Consider the following 22532-nt stretch of genomic DNA (forward strand, 5'->3'; position numbering starts at 1 on the left):
GTTAACTTGGGATCTCCAGGTGACAAAATGGTGGAAGCGCTGCCTGGAATGTGAGTCTAGAAAGACAAAAAGTAAATCTGACTAAGCACAGAGTACAAACTGAGGTTCAAATCTATATCGTATCATATATAGGTAGTCCCCAACTTACGACCACAATGGAGCCCAAAATTTATGTTGCTAAGTGAGACATTTGTTACGTGAGTTTTGGCCCATTTTATGATTTTTTTGCCACATTTCTTAGTGAATCATTGCAGTTGTTAAATTAGTAAAATTGTTGTTAAGTTAATCTGGGTTTCCCATTGACTTTGCTGGTCACAAAAGGTGATCACATGACTGCAACCGTCATAAATATGAAGCAGCTGCTAAGCATTTGAATTATGATCAAGAGGCCATTAAAGTTGTTGAAATGGTCATAAATGTGAAAACGGTCATAAGTTACTTTTTTCAATGTCGTTGTAACTTTTAATGGTCACTAAATGAACTGTTATAAGTCAAGGGCTACCTGTATATTAAAATATATATGAAGTATATTAAGATGCTTGTATTTCTTCGATCTTAGTGTACAGGCAGAATGTCATCCAAACACTTTGTTTAAAGTTTTCCATTCCCCATTATGAAAGGATGGACAGGAAGATGCCTGACCACTATGATTTGTTTCATATTACACTGACAGAATGTGATAAAGTCCCTGAAACAATGTCTTCTTTTCAGGCTGCGGATTCCAATAGAGTGGAAAAGATACACTGTAGTATGAACTCTGTTATCTTGATCCATAACTCTCCTGGTGCCTTGAGAAATGTGATGGGCTGGGGCTAGGAGACGGCCAACACTTCTGAGACAAAAAATTACTGCATTCCAGTTTAAAGGAGACAGTGGTACTATGCCTGCTCTCAAGAAGCCTTGGATGGACCAACCACTGCTATTTTAAGAAATGATGAGAAGGTGGTGGAGCCCCATTTATAGATTATCCCCAAAATGAATTGTGAACCACTTTCAGTCAGAATGAACATGGGATGTATATATAGTATTACATGCTCAAGATCAGAGGTGGGCTGCTGCCAGTTCGGACTTGTTCGCCCAAACTGCTTGTTCCAATTCTGCACAGTTCAGAGAACCAGCAAATCGGACCACTGGCTGGCCCTGCTCCCGCCTGTTGTTCAGGCCATTTTTCAAGTCAACATTGGCCTGAAAATGCCCCCCAAAACAGCCTGAAAAATGGTCCAAAAAAAGGGGTGGCGTTTCTGTGTGTGCTCCTGTTTCTGTGTGGCACTCTCCTCTCAATGCTAGCCGCTGCTGTTGCCTCCTTCTCCCTCTCCATCTCTGCTGCTGGGCGATCCCATGTGAAGAAGGAGGCTAGCAGAGAGGGAAGAGTGCAAGGTTGTTGCTTCTGGTACGAGGGGACCCGGGAAGCATTTGGGTCCAGCTTACCCAGCTTCTCTTCCTCTCGCAGCCAGCTTTCCCAGTCTAGCTTGACACAGTCTCTCTCTCTCACACACACATTCACACACAAACACACACAAACAGGTTGGATCTTTCTTTTCTTCCACCCCCCTCACCAGACCCCCTGGATTCCCTCTTCAACCCTGCCTGTCCCATACAGGTATCACCCACACAAGTGACATAGAGTTGGCCACACCAACTCAAGTCACATGACCCACCCAGGCACACCCACCCACAGTCATTAAAGCAGAGAACTGGTTGTTAAAAAATTTGGAGCCCACCATTGCTCAGGATGATTACTTTCACTGGGGCCTGGATGGAGGAATACACTCCTCCTGATCCCAACAGGCATCTCATTAATATTTGATACCATTAATCATGGTATCTGTAGAGTCCTCGGGCGCACGATGCCGGCTCGAGCCTTGCCAACAGCAAACAGCTGCTGATTGGCTAAGGCGCGAGCCGGCTTGGAAGCGGGAAATCCGAGCGCCGCTATTGGTGCAGCCTTCTGACAGGAGCTCTTTTTAAGAGCTGTCAGAGAGGCTCGCGTTGTTGTTGCTGTTTCCTGTTTTGGTTCTTGCCAGCGCCGTTGCGCTGTTAATAAAGAATGTTGTTGACAGCCCCCTCCTTTCCCACTTCCCATAATACCCAATACTGGCGACGAGGGATGGGATATTGAGTGGCGAGGATCAACAACAGTAAGGGCAGCTAGTGTCGGCTAATCCAGCCGCTTGCCCAGAATGGCAAACCAACCTTTTTTCGGCCTGTTTGAGCCGGCCGCCGAAACTTGGGACATTTTCCTTGAGCGCTTTGAGTGTTTCTTGCAGGTTAATGATTATATGGAAATGTCCAATGTAAGGAAGAAGGGGTATTTTCTCAGCCTTTGTGGATGCGAGATGTTCAAGACAGCCAAAGCTCTGGCGGCCCCACAACTGTTACGAGATGTCCCTTGGGAGGTCCTGCTGGATAAGTTAAAAAACCATTACGCCCCTGCACCTTCGCGAATTGCCAGAAGGCATGCTTTCCGCCGACGATTTCAGAGGGAAGGAGAATCTGTAGCTGATTACATAGCCTCCCTCAGGTCAGCAGCATCACAGTGTGATTTCCGTGACCTGGATGATGCCTTGGTAGAGCAGCTGGTGAGCGGGGTTCGTGACATGAAGCTGCAAAGGCAGTTATTGGCTCGCAAAGAACTGACCCTAGCATCTACTATCGATGAAGCCCAAGCGACCGAAATGTCTGAAAGATCAGCGTCGGAACTACAAAGCTTCAACACTTCCCGGGGACCCCCATCTGCGGAGTCCGCTCCACCAAGCAGAATCGGACGGCACCGAATCATCAGATGACTGCGACAGCGTGAGTCGCCTCAGAACCGCGCCAAAAAAGAAGCGGCCCCAGACGGCCAACCCTTTCACTCTCAAGTGCGCAGGCTGCGGCGAGAAGCATGACAGGGCAACCTGTCGGTTCAAGACCACAATCTGCCTAAGATGTGGAAAAAGGGGTCACTTGGCAAAGGTCTGCCGGGCTATTTTGCCTACAAGCGATGCATGGGGGGAGCCGACCAAAAGCAGAAAACCTTTTAGAAAACCCTTCGCTCGGCGCGATGAATGCCATGAAGTTAACCATGCCACCGCGACAAATCCCTACAACAAGATTTACCTCACAGTAAATCTGGAAGGGGTTCCCTGCAAATTAGAAGTTGACACGGGGTCCTCTAAATCGCTAATTTCCTGGACTACACTAAAACGATTACTGCCAAAATTGTCAAAGAGTCACCTCAAGCAGTGCGATGTTCGCCTGAGGGACTATCAGGGTCATCCCATTCCTGTTGTGGGATGCGACCTGTTCAACGTCAGCCACGGCCGATTCTCGGGGCGTCTTCCCCTAGTAGTGGTCAAGGGCAATCTACCCAGCCTACTTGGCCTTGATTGGTTTGAGGCATTTGGCCTCGATGTCTTAGGAATTCATTCTACCACAGCTGGACCTTTCGAGGATGTTCTCCAGGAATTTTCCGATGTGTTTGACGGCCAATTAGGTGAATATAAGGGGAAGACTATTTCTTTTCATTTAGACCCCCAAATTGCCCCAATTCGGTTAAAGGCTCGGAGGGTGCCTTTCGCATTGCGGCAGAAGATTGATTTAGAGATTGATAGGCTTATCTCACAGGGAGTCCTGGAGCAGGTAGAACATTCCCCTTGGGAAACCCCTATTGTGGTTCCTATTAAGCAGGACGGATCCATAAGGATCTGTGCTGATTACAAGGGAACCATCAATAGGGCGTTACAGGCCAACCCTTACCCGGTCCCCGTGGTGCATCATCTGTTGCACTCACTAGGACAGGGTTCCATATTTGCCAAGCTTGACTTGGCACAGGCCTACCAGCAGTTGCCAGTCAACGAAGCGACGGCAATGGCACAGACTATAGTTACACACCGGGGGGCTTTTAAGTGCAAACGGCTTCAATTCGGCATTTGTGTGGCCCCCGGGTTGTTCCAGAGCCTTATGGAGCGCTTGCTCCATGGGCTCGAGGGTGTCGTCCCCTACTTTGACGACATCCTAATTTCCGCCATTAATCACGCTGACCTGCGCGCTAAGCTGAGAGCGGTTCTACAGAGGATCAGGTCAGCAGGGCTTAAATTAAAAAAACAAAAATGCAAGTTGCGAGTGCCAGAGGTGGAGTTCCTGGGATTCCTTGTGGACTCTCAGGGCATCCACCCCACTCCCTCCAAGATAGAGGCAATCCAGACCAGTTGCTCTAACATCTGTAGTCATGAAAACCTTTGAAAGGCTAGTGCTTTCCTACCTGAAAACCATCACGGATCCGCTGTTAGACCCTTGCAATTTGCATACCGAGCAAATAGATCAACAGATGATGCTGTTAATATGGCTCTGCACTACATCCTACAACATCTTGAGTCTCCAAAGACCTATGCAAGGGTCCTTTTGTAGACTTTAGTTCAGCATTCAATACCATCATTCCAGACATTCTTCTAACTAAGCTAAACCAGCTACAGGTACCGGAACAGACTTGTAAGTGGATCACAAGCTTCCTAACAAACAGGAAGCAGCAGGTGAAGCTAAGCAAGATCACATCAAATACCTGTACAATTAGCACAGGGCCCCCAAGCCTGTGTCTTTTCATTTAGACCCCAAATTGCCCCTATCCGTTGAAAGCTCGGAGGGTGCCGTTCGCACTGAGGCAGAAGGTGGATTTAGAGATTGATAGGCTTATCGCGCAGGGAGTCCTAGAGCAGGTGGAGCATTCCCTTGGGAAACCCCTATTGTGGTTCCTATTACAGGACGGATCCATCAGGATCTGCGCTGATTACAAGGGAACCATCAATAGAGCATTACAGGCCAACCCTTACCCAGTCCCTGTGGTGCAACACTTGTTGCACTCACTGGGACAGGGGTCAATTTTTGCCAAGCTCGACCTGCTACAGGCGTACCAGCAGTTGCCAGTCAACAAGGCCACGGCAATGGCACAGACTATAGTTACACACCGGGGCTTTTAAGTGCAAAAGGCTTCAATTTGGCGTTAAGCGTGGCAGGAATCAAGAGATTCCACGATTATTTGTACGAGTGGTTCTTCCTTTTGATCACCGACCACAAGCCCCTTTTGGACTTGCTGGCCGGTGACCGTCAAACACCGCCCATTTTGTCGCCGCACATGTCCAGATGGACGGAGTTTTTGGCGGCATATAATTACTGTTTGTCATACTGTCCTGGCAGGGCACTTGGGCATGCGGACGCCCTTAGCCGCTGCCCACGGCCGCAGTGGACCCTGCCCCTGCCTCCTCGATGTTGCTAATCGACGAGTGGCAGGGGCCGGTCTTGGCCTCTGACATCGCCAGACTCACAGCCAACTCCATTCGGTCCCTGTGGTGCAGCACCTGTTGCACTCACTGGGACAGGGAACCCTATTTGCCAAGCTTGACTTGGCACAGGCATACCAGCAGTTGCCAGTCGACGAAGCGACGGCAATGGCACAGACTATAGTTACACATCGGGGGGCTTTTAAGTGCAAAAGGCTTCAATTTGGCGTTAGCGTGGCCCCCGGGTTGTTCCAGAGTCTCATGGAGCGATTGCTCCATGGACTCGAGGGTGTCATTCCCTACTTTGACGACATCCCACTTCCGCCATTAATCACGCTGACCTGCGCGCGAAGTTGAGAGCTGTTCTACAGAGGATCAGGTCAGCTGGGCTTAAGTTAAAAAGACAGAAATGCAAGTTCGGAGTATCAGCGGTGGAATTCTTGGGATTCCTGGTGGACTCCCAGGGCATCCACCCCACTCCCTCCAAGATAGAAGCAATCCAGAAGGCTCCAACCCCGACTAATAAAGCTGAACTGCAGGCTTTTCTGGGATTACTAAATTTCTATGCCATATTTCTGCCACACAAGGCATCCTTGGCAGAGCCCCTACATCGGCTCTTAGATACCAAATCCCCGTGGCATTGGGGCTGTGAAGGACTTACTCACGTCCTCATCTGTTTTGGTCCAATATAATCCCCTTCAACCAATTTCCCTTTCCTATGATGCCTCCCCGTATGGGATTGGGGCAGTCTTGAGCCACCTCCTCCCCAACGGCTCCGAGGCTCCAATTGCCTATTATTCCAGGACGCTATCAGCGGCCGAACGGAATTATAGTCAATTGGATAAGGAGGCGTTGGCAGCGGTGGCAGGAATCAAGAGATTCCACGATTATTTGTACGAGTGGTTCTTCCTTTTGATCACCGACCACAAGCCCCTTTTGGACTTGCTGGCCGGTGACCGTCAAACTCCACCCATATTGTCGCGCATGTCTAGATGGACAGAGTTTTGGCGGCATATAATTACCGTTTAACATACCGTCCCGGCAGGGCGCTCGGGCATGCAGATGCCCTCAGCCGCTGCCCGCTGCCCACGGCCGCAGTGGACCCTGCCCCTGCCTCCTCGATGTTGCTAATCGACGAGTGGCAGGGGCCGGTCTTGGCCTCTGACATCGCCAGACTCACAGCCACGGACCCAACCTTGTCCCGGGTTCTCGACTGGGTGCGCAGGGGGTGGCCTGCTGTGGCCACGTCTCCTGAATTCCTACCCTTCCAGCGCAGACAGCATGAACTGTCTGTGCTGAAGGGATGCCTATTGTGGGGCAACAGGGTGGTGGTGCCCGCGGCGGTTAGGGCGCCAATTTTAAATAGCCTCGACGATGCCCACCCCAGCATTGTACGAATGAAGGCTCTGGGCCGCAGCTATGTGTGGTGGCCAAAATTAGACCATGATATAGAGCTGTGGGTATCCAGATTCCAGCACTGCCAGTTGTCTAGACCTGACCCCCGGGCTGCCACTGTCAGGGAATGGGAAGTCCCCCGGGCGCCCTGGTCCAGAATCCATTTGGATTTTGCTGGACCATACATGGGTCAAAACTTCCTAGTACTAGTGGATGCCTATTCCCGATGGGTGGAAGTGGCACTCATGCCATCCACCACCGCGGAGGCTACCATCAGGGTTTTGGAAAAACTTTTTGCTACCCATGGGTTGCCTGACGTAATAGTGTCGGACAATGGCCCTCAGTTCGCAGCGGCACCCTTCCAGACCTTCTTGGCCAGGCATGGCATCCGGCATGCGCCCACGGCAGTTCCACCCAGCGGCAAATGGCCGGGCAGAGCGGGCCATCAGGTCAGTCAAGGAAACTTTGGGCCGTTTGGGCCCTACTAACTGGCATGTTAAGATCTGCCAGTTTCTGATGGCACAGCACGCTACACCATGCCCAGTCACCAACCTAAGCCCCGCTGAATTACTAATGGGGCGGCGGATCAGAACAGCCCTTGATCGGCTGCACCCTGCCTATTGCCCTGACCAACATCCTGACTGGGGGGGTGGCACAAGGGCCTTCAAATTGGGGGATCCAGTTTTTGCAAGGAACTATGGGTCACCGCTCAAATGGGTGGCCAGCCACATAATAAGCCTAACGGGACCCTGCTCTTACAGAGTCAAATTGTACGATGGACGAGAGTGGCGACGCCACATAAATCAACTCCGGGGGCGATCGACCCTACCCCAGGTGGATGAACAACAACATCCTTCACTTAACCGAGATCACTACCAGGCCCCCGGACCATGACTACCAGAGCCATACGATGACCAGGCCCCCGTATCCTCGCCAGCCGCTACAGAGGAACACCAACCCTCAGAACCCGGAGCGTTCTCGTCGGAAGACTTCCGGAGGAACCGGGTTCCAGGTCATCGACGAATCCAGCATTAGCAGCCCAAGCAGCAGCCCCAGTTAGGCCCGGCATGGCCTTCTCAGCTCCTCCTCTGCTGAGCGCCGCCCCTGAATTAAGGAGATCTGGGCGGAGCCGCCATCGGCCGGCCTATCTGGCAGATTACGCATGTGCTAACTTGGAGGGGAGGGTTGTAGAGTCCTTGGGCGCACGACGCCAGCTCGAGCCTTGCCAACAGCAAACGGCTGCTGATTGGCTAAGGCGCGAGCCAGCTTGGAAGCAGGAAATCTGAGCGCCGCTATTGGTGCAGCCTTCTGACAGGAGCCCTTTTTAAGAGCTGTCAGAGAGGCTTGCATTGTTGTTGCTGCTTCCTGTTTTGGTTCTTGCCAGCGCCGTTGCGCTGTTAATAAAGAATGTTGTTGACAGCTCTCCTCAGCCTCCTCCTTTCCCACTTCCCATAATACACAATAGTATCCTCTTGCACTTCCTGCAACCAATGGGAATTGGGACATTGGGTTTCAGTGGTTTCACTTCTTCCTGAATAGGCAATTCCATCTAGTAGCATTATGGGAAGAGAAATCTGGCTGGCTGTGTGCTCACTTGATTTTTAAAAATCTATATGAAACTACTGAAAGATTACTCATTGATTCAGAATGAGATCTCATCTGTTTCAAATTTCTACATAGGTTGGGCCAGAGATGCTGTGATAGTGCTTGAAGATGGTTGAGGTCTCTGAAACAAAATAGGCTGCAGCTGAATTCCAGTAAGGCCAAGTTGCTGTATGGGCAGGATTATCTGCCAGCTCTGGTGATAACTCTTCATTGAGTTGTATTCTAGTCCATCTGTTCCTAGGTAGGAGGTAAAGGCCTTGGCCAAGGGCATCTTTGCCCAAATCTGTCCAGTGAACTTGAAGAGAGTGGTTCAGCAACACTGCTTGTCTGGTGACCACTGTATGTTTGGATCACATCAGTGTGCTCTACCTGGGACAGTCTTTCAAGAAAAATCAAAAGTCACAAAATTTAATACTTCATGTGATAGAGAATGAGGGCTGCCACAAATATATAACACCTGTTCTGTGTTATCTGTATCGATACTAATAAATTTGTAATAAATTAAAAATGCTAGTTTTAATATGGTTTGGTACTTAGCTAAGTTATAGGACTAAAAAAATGACAAATCTGATTCACCCAGCATGTAATATTTACCAACATTTTCTGGCAGTTCCCTAATTATGTGAGGTCAATAGAGCAAGGACTTACAAGCAAAGCTTTCCAGCTGCAGCCCATGTACTTTGGAAGAGCCTCTTTTTTGGGTCTAATTAGCATGCCGATTAATGTTTTGCAGAAATTAGTAAACAACTTTGTTCCAGAGGACATTCAAGGATTGAAAAGTATCTAATATCTGCACTGTTTTCGTTTATCATTTGTTCTTGTTTTAATATTTTATTTTTGTTGCGGTATTCTTTTATGTTGCTCTGTATAATAAGCCAAAAGTCCAATGTAAATTACAGTAATATATGAATACAGAAAATAAATGCATCCATCCACTACATATATTTTTTTTGCTCTTTAGGAAAGGGTCTGAATGAATGAATTCTACAGTGATTATAATATATATAAATCTATTGATAAATGGAAGGCTTATTAGGAAGACTGTTAATATGTGCATCTTAAATACAGATTGAAGGAATGTGGTAGGCAACCAAAATTAATCAAGGATGTTTCGATGAAGCATTTGGAATTAGGTATTTTCTTCCGTTTCTTAAGTCTCTAAATGATTGTTCTATGACAGCCAGTGACCTCAAATGACTACCAAGAGAAAAAAAAATCCTAAAATAAAAACAAACAAACATGGTGCTCTTTCTTTTATTATAGGCATTTTTTGCAACACTCTTGAATAATTCTCTGTGTTACTATTTTACAGCAAATATGTAAATTATAGCTAAACCACACTCATGGTACTGCTTACAGTTTAACTGGCCAATCTTGAAACAAAACGAAACCAGTTTATTTTTCTATTTCTTCAGGTATGTCCATTTTACAATGTTTATAAAAGTATACTTATGGAAAGGAATAGAAAAAAAACATTCAGCTGTTATTTTGGGAAATGTGCCCTTCAGCTTATCCATTGTATAACCAGGGCTTTCCCAGGTAAACCCAAAAAGGAAGGTGAGTTTTGGAAGTTCAGTGTTTAACTCAGTAAAACAGACATATTTCACTAATATAGAACAAGGATGATTTAAGAAATATCCCCGCATCTTTAACTTAGATATGAAAGACAACTAACACCTTCATACAGAATTTAATTGACAAAACAACAAGACTTTGCAATCGGTATAATTATTATCCACATTCACAGTAATATACATTTGTACAGATACTGCATTTTCATGTCACTCACAGTACAATAATTTATGCTAGAACTGTCCAGTGCCATTCCTTCACCTGGAGAGGGTATTTATTGCTTTTGTGACTAGTGTTAGGAACTAGAGAAATACTGATTTCTGCAAAACATCTGTGGAGATTCTCAGCCAACTAGGTCGTGGTTGTCCCAAAGGTGCTTTTTTCAAGAGGCAACAGGACTTTCTGGTTTTTCCTTGAAGACGTTTCGCTTTTCACCCAAGAAGCTTCTTCTTAGATGATGGGGAATGGATGGATTTATATTCCTTGCAGACAGCTGGTCATTTGCATTCTTTTAGCGGACATTAAGGTCACCTCCAAGAAGGCTCCACACCCATTTGCACCACTCAGGTGACACAGATTACCCTCCAGGGGGGTATAAATCCTTCCATTTCCCCACGATCCAGTCAAAGCTGAAGAAGCTTCTTGGATGAGAAGCGAAATGTCTTCAAAGAAAACCCAAAAAGTCCAGTAGCATGTGTCTTGAAAAAGCACCTTTGGGACTGACTTCTGCAAGTAACAATTTACACTGCCCAGATCCTTTCTTTGACCATAAGTAATCTCTGAATCATTTAAAGATCATATTCTGCCCTATTAAGCATTTGGTTCTCTTGAAGCAATGAAAGACATTATCATGTAACAGGCAACCTTTGCTTTGTAAACAAAAGGAATGATAATTGATTCACTGTGACATGAATCATACATTTGTAGGGATGCCAAGTTTCCTTTAGAGCAAGTACTTCATGGTAATTCCACAACCCAGACTCAATTAGTGTAGTGACATACATTTGCTCATATAGTGGTGCCTGCATTAAATCTTTGCACTTCACCATTTTAAAATACAGTGTTAACTTCACTTGCTGAGTGAGAAGCAATCAGAGCAGAAAAAAAGGGCCAGAAACATCTACAAAGAAAAGTTCCACATATAAAGTTGGAGAAAAAGCATTTAAAGTGGTCTTCTCTTACCCAAAATCTCAGCCATAAGCTCAACAATGCACTCATCTCCCAAAGCCCAAGGACGTTTACCATTGAAATGACCATGGACACCTCTGTAAGAAAAAGAAAATAGATGTAAATATACACACACAGTCTTTCATCAAGGAGAATATAATACACATTGTACACATGGAAAGGTAATCCTCCCGATTACCTGAGAACTGGAACTTCCTCGCCCCATCTGTGCCACCAGAAGGGGCAGGTGGTGGACCCTGTTGATCAAGAAAGTCCAGAAGATCCTTTTCTGCTGTGGCCTGCCCTATGGGACATCATGCCCCTTGAGGTGCAATCCACACCCACCCTTTTGATCTTCCATAAGGGCCTGAAGACTTGGCTCTGCCAATTGGTCTGAGGCCCTGATAGAGTCATTTTATACTGGAGGTGGATGATGGAGTGAGATAAGACTCTATCTCTGTCCATGAGTATTTTGCTCTGCATCTTGCCATCTTTATTCACCTTGGTTATAAACCATGCAGAGTTCCCTCTGATCAGATGGATGGCAAACAAACAAACAAATAAAATTCTTACTCCTATTCCTACTATTGTTGTTTGAAATGCAATAGATAATGTATCAATTGTTATCCAATATTGTTTTGTGTTGCATTGTATGTGGATTGTTTAATGCCACTTTTCAGTGCTACAAACAGAGTCCAAGTAACCATGGTAATGAAGAAGCAAGAGCAAATATAGCAATTAAGCCATAGAAAAAGGAAGGTGAGAGAAAGGAAGGTGCCTTTTTATTTTCCAGGCATTCTTATGTCTCTCTTTGTCTCAGTCTCACATAAGACTGTGAATGAAAGGGAGTTTTGTCTGTAAAATTATCATCTGCCCATGTTACCTGGCCACAAGGTGTAGCCACAAAGTATAATAAAATTAGCATCATTTATTCTCTCCAACTGATGGGCAAAATGAACCATCTAAAGGGGTTTGGGCCTCTGTCTATCGGTAGGGTAGCTCTCCTCAAGAAAAGATCAAATTTGCCAGGAGAAGCAAGCCAAACAAACACCAAATTTAAAAATGAGCCAACAGGAAAGCTCTTGGACTGCCACTCAGAATGCTGCCAACTGCTCCATTTTAAATCTCCCCTCCCTCCTCGTCGATCATGTGACCCAAAGACTACCTGGCTGGCTGTCCATCTTTCCCAGGATACACACAGATACATGAGATGGAAGCAGGAACACACCTGAATGGTAACATATTCACCCATCTGGTTACACTCTTTTTCACATATGCAGAAGCAACATATAAGCGCTTACACAACACACACCAATATACATATAAACACACATAGACAAGATTAATGTATATTGGTACAGATGCAACACATTTCTTCATGAAACGGAGGAAAATACAGATGTCTCTTAGGACCACAGCTAGTAAGGCTACTGGAAACAATTCCAGAAATCATTGCTTTCTCGACCATTGTGATTCAGAATGGTCAAAAGCTTCTCAGTTAGGAAACAAAATCTTTGAACGGCTCTTGTCTCCTGTAGAAATACTCAGAATCAGAGTAAAAAATAAATGTTTCAAAAAATATGGAATTCCTAATACTTAGCATGTTGAACCCTGGAACCCGGGCATATAAATTGAAATGTATATAGTGAAGACTTACACTACAAACAGGACCAGGTTTGTTCAGGTAAAAATGTGAGAAGTCAACTTAATGAACCTTTTATTGTTGGGGTTTGGTGCTACATATGTAGTACATATGGTGCTACATGTATTCATGAACCCCTTTTTCTGGTCTGAGAATAGTATTTGATTTTCAAAAAGTGAGCTGGATTCAAAAAAGAATAGTGTAGTGCATCATGACAAAACTGAGCATGATTTTATTTCCATTATATTTAATTTAATTAAAAATAATCATTGCCTTCCACTTTTATATATAGCATTTCAAACTTTTGTTCTTTTGAAGATCTGTGGAGGCCGGACTTCAGGCCTTGAATTCAGGACACTAATTTTGTACAAAGCATTGCAATGCCTCAAATCTCTACTGGCAAAATCCAGAGATTATTTATAAAACACAAAGAAATTGGGATATCTTTTTTCTCCCCTTAGGGCAGCACTTTGGAAAGAATGATGGACGAACAAGCACACAAAAAGATGAATAAAATCATCTTTTATTAAGGTCTGTTTGAGCCCTTAAAGAATTCAGACTTTAAAACAGACAGAACTAACAGTTAGAAATCTCAGATAATCGTATTCCCCCAACTTTTACATTGACTTTTTTTTCTTGATAAAACTACTGGTCTCAATGCCAGAAACATGCATAAATGACATACTTTCTCTGAAGTATCAGTGCAGGAGATTGACAGCCAAATCACACAGTACAATATGCTATGTTGAGCTATGTTCTGCAATAGAATTAGCTACAGCTATTTCACACGAAGAACCTCGTAATTAAATCAACCTATACTTCAGAAAGAGAGTCCAATCCCTCTGTTAAGATGTCTAAATCCACAGAAATCAATAAATTCACCCATGTGTAACTCTGCATAGAATAAAACAGCTATTAGCATTATCAATAGTTAGAAGAGCATCTTTCAGAACATAATGAAATATCCTTGGTGTTGAAAATGTATCTGGTCAGATGGATAAGTATAGAAGGACCATCAAGAAAAAGCTAGCATAAAAAAAAATGTTTGGGCAGTTGGGAGAACACAAAAGGCTAGAAATTCTTCTTGTGTAGGGGAGATGAAAATGACAGAATTCTAAATAAATGGCCACAATGGGAAATGCAAATAAGTGGGAAAAACCTTAAAGTAAAATGCTAATGTACCAGGAGATTGAAAACTGTATAAGCATTTGCCTGGATATGCAAAGGAGTAAACGGATTTGAGAGACATGGACATACATGCTGTCCAATCCTTCTACGTACACAGTTCGTTACAAATATTTTTCAAAGTTTAGTATAAAGAGCTCAAAAGATAAGATGATGAGATCTGGTTTCTGCTAGTGCAGATACCCTTACAACTGCCTTTCAAATCTCTGCAATAAACATTTTTTTTTGCAAAGTGTCATTAACTCGAAGACACTGGGTATAGGATGTGAATGCATGCATTTAGCTCTATGTGTGCATAGCTGAATGTCTAAATGTTTAGTTGGGATTGGTTAATACTGTAGAAATGATGTTAGAAATTATCTTTTACCTAAAATATTGTCATATTAAGCTTTTCCACAAATCTACACATGGTCAAATGATTGTTTCAGAAAGAAAAACATATATTGGGGTGGGATGGGGAATCCTGGACTTTTCTTGTCTGGGTTGTTTTGTTTCCCTGAACATGCAAAAATATTTTCCAGAAAAAGAAATATGCAAGTACCCAGCTTTTTCACACATTTAACAAAAATAAGCACAGTTCTAAATAATTTCACAAATTTGTGTCTGGGAAAATATTGGATCAGAATTCGTCCTCCAAGTAGTTGAAACAAATGGACAAGTAGTTGAAACAAATATATCCTAACCAGTGGTGGGATTCAAGTAATCTAACAACCGGTTCTCTGCCCTAATGATTTCTTCCAATAACCAGTTTGCCAAACTGCTCAGACAGTTAACAACTGGTTCTCCCGAAGTGGTGCGAACTGGCTGAATCCCACCACTGATCCTAACCATCTGTTAATAATCCCTATTTCTCCTTTACAAAATTCTGGGCATAGGTTCATTCCAAATTATTGTCAACAAAGTTGATCAATGCTTGATGTAGCATTTTCTCCAGAAAATAACCAGAATTGAGTTTTCAGTGCCATCCCCAAAGTTGCTACAGAAGAGGGGGTGGGTGGGTGGACAGACAGATAAGATAGACAGAGAGATAGTGGTTGCTACCTGATTTTAATATTGCTATTAAGATAGTGGTTGTGACACAACTGCAATTTCCATGGTTTTTGATGGTTCATCATATATGCATGTAGCCATCAATGAAGAGACTCAAACTAAAGTTTGATGCTCATTTCTGTTAGCTTTTGCTGATTGGAAAAACAGACACAAAATAGATTTGTTAAGGTAAACAGTAGAGATACTTTAATTTCCATAGCAGAAAAAGGAGGGAGCAGCAAATAGGGTTTTGAAGGTAGGGCCTTGGGAGAAAAATCATTAGAAAAAACTCTTGGAAGTAGATAGAAGGAGATTTGGAATAGAAGCAATAATTAGCAACTAAACTGTAGTAAATTGGTAAAAATCTATGGTTTTAATAAGAACAGTACTGATTGGTAAAGGTGAATTAGATTGGAAAATGTTTGTAGTGCTGAAGAGATACTGGTTGAAAATCAATAATTAGAGGTTTGCTGAAGAGTGGTGTTGGACATGATCCAGAGGAATATGCTAAAGGAAGAAGAGGAGAAGACACTTTAAGGATTTGTTTATCCACCATGTAAAATTCTTGGTGATGCTGAAGGTAGAAGATCAGGTGTTTTACTAGTCAGAGAGGAAAGTCATCTGCTAGCATGGCTGAGAAAAAAGAATGAAAATCCTTCAGTTTTTCAATTTCAAATTTAGAAAGTAAGTAGAGCTAGATATGGATCTGTGTACACACAAATTAAGCCCAAATTATTACCTGAAAATCTATAGATCTACGGTTGATACACTGAGTATAGAATAAAAATGATCTCACTTTGCAATCTAGATGGCCCAAAATGTAGAAGTGTTGAGGACAAACAAAACATCCCCTTTCTAATTACCTTCCCAGGGATTTAAGAATCAGTAATCACTCAGTCATAAAATATTTAGAAATTCAAGGAAAGTTGAGAAATCTCAGAGAAGGTACTAGAAGGCAAGTATAGACTTGCAAGGGTTTAATTTTAAATCCATAAATTTAATTTTGTAGAAAGAAAGCATACTCACAGAATACTTCCTTTGTTCTCTCAATAACCCATTGTTTTCGTAATTCTATCCAATTGCCTCATATAATTCACTCCACATATGACCCCACTAATCATATATGCTGCTATATCCAATGAATTACTTTGCTGCATCTAAGCATATCCATTGGTTGGAATTCAGTGGAGTGGAATGTAATTCATTCACTTGTTATTCAAGAAGTACTCCAGCTTTTTACTTTAATGCTTTTTAATATAAGGGAAAAATATGAAGCAGTGTCTTACAATGAATTTCTGTCAGATCTTTTAAAAACCCACAGGCCAATCCAGTCAGGGTAGTCAAGAGAAGAGAAAAGAGAAAAGAAAATCATGGGAAAATACTCCTCCAAAAGAAGACAGGGAATTTTTTTATACTTAAAAGAGCGCTTAGACTGATTTTCTCAATTTGCTTGCCTGGAAAAGTTGGTGACATGAGCAGGGAGTTAAGTTGAGCCAGACTTTAAGTGCAGAAATAAAATTTTACAGAAAAAGCAACATTCTCCGACAGTAGTTAACACTTAATATGGGGTGTGATTGCTTTTAAAGCTAATTTTAGTCCTTCTTTTTGCTACAGAAAATTTCTGCCTACATCCACTATTAAACTTTGCTGATATTTTGTGGTCTTCCCAACAAAATCCCCCTGCTTAGTTACAATGTTCTTTCCAGCACCATTCCCTAAATTTCAATTTTTAAAAAAAGAAGAAAACTGAATGTATTCTTAGCAAAGCTACCGTAGATTCGTTTTCCAAATGATCATCCTACACAGAAGAGGGGGGAGAGGTTTTTTTATAGCACTTTTGCAAACTGTGTATCAAGTTAATAATGTCACTGTAATAGAAACCAATCTAAAAATCAAAGGGAAGAAAGTCTGAGTTACTAACTTAGTGTATTTGTATCCAGAATATGTAAAAACATCTTTTCAGAGGCCACATTCAAACAGCATTTGGGAAAAATCAATATTATTGAGTTCAGTGGAATTTTAGTCAAAGCACTGATTCTTAATCATAGCAATTTTAAGAAGTGTAGACTTCCCAGAACTGAAGTCCTAGCATGACTGGCTGGGAAATTCTGGGAGATGAAGTCCACAGATCTTAAAGTTGCCAAGGTTGTGAAACACTGCTCTAGAAATTTTAAAAAGAATAAAATAAGCTGGTTGTAAGGAGAGACCCTTCAGTTCAATGCAGGAGATCCTTCTCCATATTGCTTTGTCGTGATTTTCTTCCATATCTATCTACATCACTGCTAATAACATCTAAAAATTCACAGGGGTCAGACCAAATTGTATTAGTTTTTTATATCTGATGGTGGCAAATCATAGACCCGGATTTCCAGATGTTTAGCTATGGCACAAAAAAGAAGATCAAGGAAAGCATCTCCATCAGGAATAGGCATATTTTGGGTAACTAAAAGCCATGTAAATGTTTTATGGGTGTATGAAATAATAAGTTTTTGTGTGTTTTCAGCATCAAATGGCAGGAAGCTATATGCTGGAAATGTTCCCCAGCCCTTTTCTATATCCAATATGGCATTAATACACTGAGAATAATTTAAAAGACAGGGGGAACTAAATCTTCGGCATAACTTTTTATGTTAAATTCTTTGTTTTCGTGTTAGCTTGTATAGTTATCCTCAAATAAATGCAGATAACTTAAAGGAAACTTAAGGAATTTCTCAATACCAAATACTTCAAACATTCTAAGAGAATTTATGAGTTAAAATAGTGAAAAAATAATAGAATGAAATGGCAATTAAAGGCTATTCTTCATATTTTCCCCTCCTTTTTATATTTGCTTTGAATTTAGCTGGTGAAATCCATTTCCACCCACTTGAAATCATACTTCACAATTTCAAAACTATTTTTTTCCAAGTTATCATGACAATGTGGTATGAGCCAAGGACAACAGAATTTTCTGTTTTTGAAAGAACAAAATATGAATATTCAAAGCATAACACAAAATAACAAGAAAGTATTAATTACTTTTATATATATTTAAATGATGCAATCTTCAGTTTTCATTTGTGTGTGTTTATGTGAGAGAGGGGAGGGAGGGGGAAGGGTGGGAGGGGGAAAGGAAGAACAAGAGAATACTAATATATGGTATTTACGGCATAATCTTGGAATCTTTTATTGAAATCACAAACTAGCCCAAGGTTTTTGCTGATAGCACAATGTATTTTACATTTCGACTGTAAAAACATGGTTTTGTGCAAAAAGAGAATTTATATCTCCAAACACTATGTGACCTTACTCCTATGTCTAATAAGCACTGGTGGTAATAATTTCTAAGGTAATTTTCTTCTTGACATTCCACTCTTAGAATTTGAGAAAATAATATATAATTTTCTGATGTAATTACTACAAGTATTCTGATTTAATTATAAGAGTGAACCATTAAATTAGTATTAGTTGCACCAAGGTATATTAAATAGAATTAATACAGTTGCTTGAATGGGGGATAAAGAAGTGGAACAACTTGCCTCCAGAAGTTGTGAATGCTCCAACACTGGAAGTTTTAAAGATGTTGGATAATCATTTGTCTGAAGTGGTGTAGAGTTTCCTGCCTAAGCAGGAAGACCTCCAAAGTCCCTTCCAAATCTGTTATTCTATTCTGTTCTAAGTTCAAGTCCTCCAGCTGCTATTGAACTAAAACTCCCAGCATTCCACTCCATTGGCCATGTTGGCTAGAGATGCTGGAAAATGATTATGCATCATCTGGAGGACCAAAGATTCCTGATCCCCAAATGTAGATTATTGGTCATTTGTGGTCAAATATCTTATTTCCATTTTTGAAGCATACCCATGTGGCTTATATTGAGTCATACTGAGATCCATAGCTCAATACTGGATTTCATAAGTCTCAAATGTATTTCATATCATTCATATTTATTCAGCTGTATAACCTTTATAACCAAAACTGAAATGAGGCTCCCTTGGAAACAAAGACAGTCCTGAATAAATATGAATTTATTCATACTACTACAACTCATATATGCCTGGTTTTTTTTATCATTCAATTGGGCAAAACTGTGCATCATAGAGAAACAATTTTTGAATCAATCTATCTCAGACGAGCTAACTGGAAGAATTTACCCCAAATCTCATGATCTATAACTCCTGTGGGATTTGGCAAAGTTGTGGCTGTTTCAGTACTGGTGCCCTGCTACAGTCAGTCACAATTATGTGATCATCATTTCCAAAGGTCCCTACCAGTTTCCTACCAGAAAAGTCAATAAGGAAGCCAGTAGGAAGGCAGAAGTCTCTCCCATTCCCACTGTTTTTATGCCTATCCGTGGTCATTCTCTTTCTCTGTTTAAGTAAGGAAATATATGTGAAACGATGACCCAGTGGGTTATGGGCATGCTAGTACTCTTTCCTGTAAGCTTTAACTGGTCAAAACAGTGCACCATAGTACAAAACATTTTGAACCAAGGTACATCAAATGGGCTAACTTGCAGAATGCATCCAGAATCCAGAATCCGGGATCTATTTATTTATTTATTTTATTTTGTCACACAGTATATATAAGCATAAGCATGAAATAATTGTACAATATATAAACATATATATGAGTATGTAATGACTATATTAATTGGATATAACAAAAGGAAACAATAAGACAGGCATGGTAGGCACGTTTGTGCTCTTATGCACGCCCCTTACAGACTTCTTAGGAATGGGGTGAGGTCAATGGTAGATAGTTTTTGGTTGAAGTTTTGGGGATTTTGGGAAGAGACCACAGAATCAGGTAGTGTATTCCAAGCATTAACAACTCTGTTACTTTGAAAATATACTGAAAATATTACTTTGAAAATACTCTGTGAAAATATGAAAAGTCATATTTTCTGCAATCAAGATTGCAGCAGTTAACATTAAGCTTAAATCTATTGTGTGCTAATGTATTGTTGCAATTGAAGCTGAAGTAGTCTTTGACAGGAAGGACATTGTAATAGATGATTCTATGAGTTAAACTCAGGTCATGTCGAAGGCGGCGTATGGTTCATGTAGATCTATGGTTTATGTAGAGCTAAGATTTGGCAAATCATATAAAGCATAACATAAAATTATCATAAACCACTTTATGTCATAACAGAAATATCATAAAACATTTTCTGTGCTGATGTTTGACAGTGCTTCATAGGCTATTTTCAAGGAAGATACATCTCTGGAGGTATCTCAACTTTTCCAGTGAATGCAGTACTCTAGAAGGTGTTAAGGAATCTGGTAGAGAAATCTCTCTGAAAGAATGAGCCAAAGCTTCAAGGGTTGTCTAGTTTCCCATAAGAGGCAGTCACAGCTAGTAAAAAAAAAAAGGCTTAATTTTCTGAGCTAATATGATGACTGGTGTTACAAAAGGCCAATTTTGTTTTTATTAAATATTTATATATTAGGCTGTAATTATACTCAAAGCAATGGTTCTCCCAGTAGTAATGTATGGCTGTGAGAGATGGACCACAAGAAAACCTGAGCACCAAAGCATTAATGTTTTTGAACTGTGGTGCTGGAGAAAACTTTTGACAGTCCCTTAGATTGCAAGGAGATACAAGTCCATCAATCCTAAGGATATTAAATATGACTGTTTTCTGGAAGGACAGATATTGAAGCTGAAGTTCAAATATCTTGGCCACCTAATGTGAAGAGATGACTCATTGGAAAATAACCCGACGCTGGGAAAGATGGGAGGCAAAAGAAAAGGGGGCGGCAGAGGATGAGATGGTTAGATAGATAGTTGAAACTGAGAACAAACCCCCATGTTTGTCTACGAGAAAACAACCAAGCTCAGAGAGCACCAAGGACCCTTTTTTGGAAGATATGTTCCAATTACAGTTTAGTCTGCTAAGAAAAAACTAAATTCATCCTAATATTCAGCATCCCAGGGACACAATCCACCAAAAAAGCATTTTTGATGCTTGGCTCCTGCTTGGCTCACAAGCCACAATCTATTAAAACGTGAAGCAGAGAGTTGTTAAGAGTTCCTTTACTGCAGTTCTCAGACATGCATAACATGAATCGGTATTATTTCTGCCTACCTGCCTCTTGCTTGCTAATTCAGTTGTTTCTTTTCCTGGCTGAGCAAAGCTAACAGTATGTCATGCAGTTAGAGCCTTGTGATAGAAATAAGCTGTGCCACTTCTGCCTCAAATAAATGGCTTCATGGCTGTTAGTTTTCTTCTAAGTTAGCACAGAATGCTGTGACACCATCAGGGATAGCAAGCTAAAAAACAGGAAAGGGCACCAAGGGCACTTCAATAACAACCTGGCAACTATTTCAGAGGAAGGGAACCCCCCCCCTTTGTTTGCTTGTTTTTTTCTTATCTTTGGCTATAGTTAATCAGTCGGATTCAGACAAAAATTCATAAAGATACTCTCAAAATTAGAACAATGCCAAATGAAGAAACTTTACACTCTGTGTCCAAACATAAGGCCATTGCAACGTTCCCCAGTCAAATGATGAAAATTGGGGCAATTAGCAGTCCGCCTATTCTTATGACCATAGAGATGTTGCAGCTGCCCCCAGTCTCCGAGGCTTTCCGGGCCCAATAGGCCAGGTAACAGATGCAGATTACACACTGGTGGGCAGTAGGCTGGGGTCTCCCAAGCCAATAGCTCCTAGATCATAGCAGCTTTGCACCATATTGCAGCACACGCCCCCAACTCATATGAGACCTGCGTCAGGCCTCTCAAAGCCTCCCCCATCCCTCTGAGGTACCCCCGTACTTCTGATGGGGTCACAGAGACAAGGCAAAAAAAAAAAGAAGGAAGAAGAAAGGATAGTAAGGACAAACTATGTGAACCACTCATATAGTTCAAATTTAGTTGAAAAGTGAAAATATCTCCATTTTTATGTAGAAGTCATCCAATCTCCTCTAAATCTAAATCATCATTTGTTCCTGAATCTCAAACAGATTTTTAATGAATTCTGTTGAGTTTTTTTAAAAAAATATTTTGTTGCACTGTTTTTGTGTTTTAATCTTGTATGCTGCCCAGAGTCATCTATTTGAGATGAGCAGCTACACTGATTAACCAAACTAATAAATCATATTGAAATTCAGTCTACATCAACATCACATATATAGGTTAGGGTTAATATCCCCACACACTCAATGCTTGCCAAACATAGCTGAAAGCTATGCTACATTCAGAACAAGCTGAGTTGCAAGAGATGTCAAAATAACAATAAAGATTTGAGGGAAGTATTTTAAATGAAAGGAAAGCCAAAGGAAAGTGTAGGTCTAGTATGAAAACTCAGTCTGTCTTCTCTCAGAGAGAAAGTGGAAACCTAGTACAGCAGGCCATTCCTCACTGGGGCAATAAGACTTGCAGTTTAGGATAGATAAGGAAACACTAAGAGAGAATTAAGCTAATTTAAATATATTCAAGACTCCAGGGTCATATAAGTCAGGGCACTGAAGGAATTAGTGGATGTAATTACAAAATCACTTTTTGAGAGAGCCAGTTTGGTGTAGTGATAAAGGCATTAGGCTAGAAATCAGAAGACCATGAATTCTAGTCCTGTGTTAGGCACAAAGCTATCTGGGTGATTTTGGGCCAGTCATTTGAACTCAGCTTAGGAAGGCAGCAATGGCAAACCACTTCTGAAAAACCTTGGCAAGAAAATTGCAGGGACTTGGGCAGACAGTTTC

General features: G+C 41.9%; 1 protein-coding gene across 10 annotated transcripts in view; it reads right to left on the minus strand.

Annotated features, from left to right (window-relative positions):
* KYNU (kynureninase) overlaps positions 1 to 22532 on the minus strand; it is a 147926-nt gene that overhangs the window by 71987 nt on the left and 53407 nt on the right. For 8 of the 10 annotated variants that reach the window (XM_058193725.1, XM_058193692.1, XM_058193637.1 and 5 more), the window contains 2 exons: positions 12160 to 12222; positions 11010 to 11092 (listed from right to left, as the gene is read on the minus strand). In XM_058193725.1, coding sequence (XP_058049708.1) covers positions 11010 to 11092; positions 12160 to 12222 — 146 coding nt within the window. The remainder of the gene's footprint in view (positions 1 to 11009; positions 11093 to 12159; positions 12223 to 22532) is intronic. The other 2 variants (XM_058193703.1, XM_058193681.1) reach the window with 1 other exon arrangement.

Source organism: Ahaetulla prasina, chromosome 1 (assembly GCF_028640845.1).
Source record: "Ahaetulla prasina isolate Xishuangbanna chromosome 1, ASM2864084v1, whole genome shotgun sequence".
Taxonomy (NCBI): domain Eukaryota; kingdom Metazoa; phylum Chordata; class Lepidosauria; order Squamata; family Colubridae; genus Ahaetulla; species Ahaetulla prasina.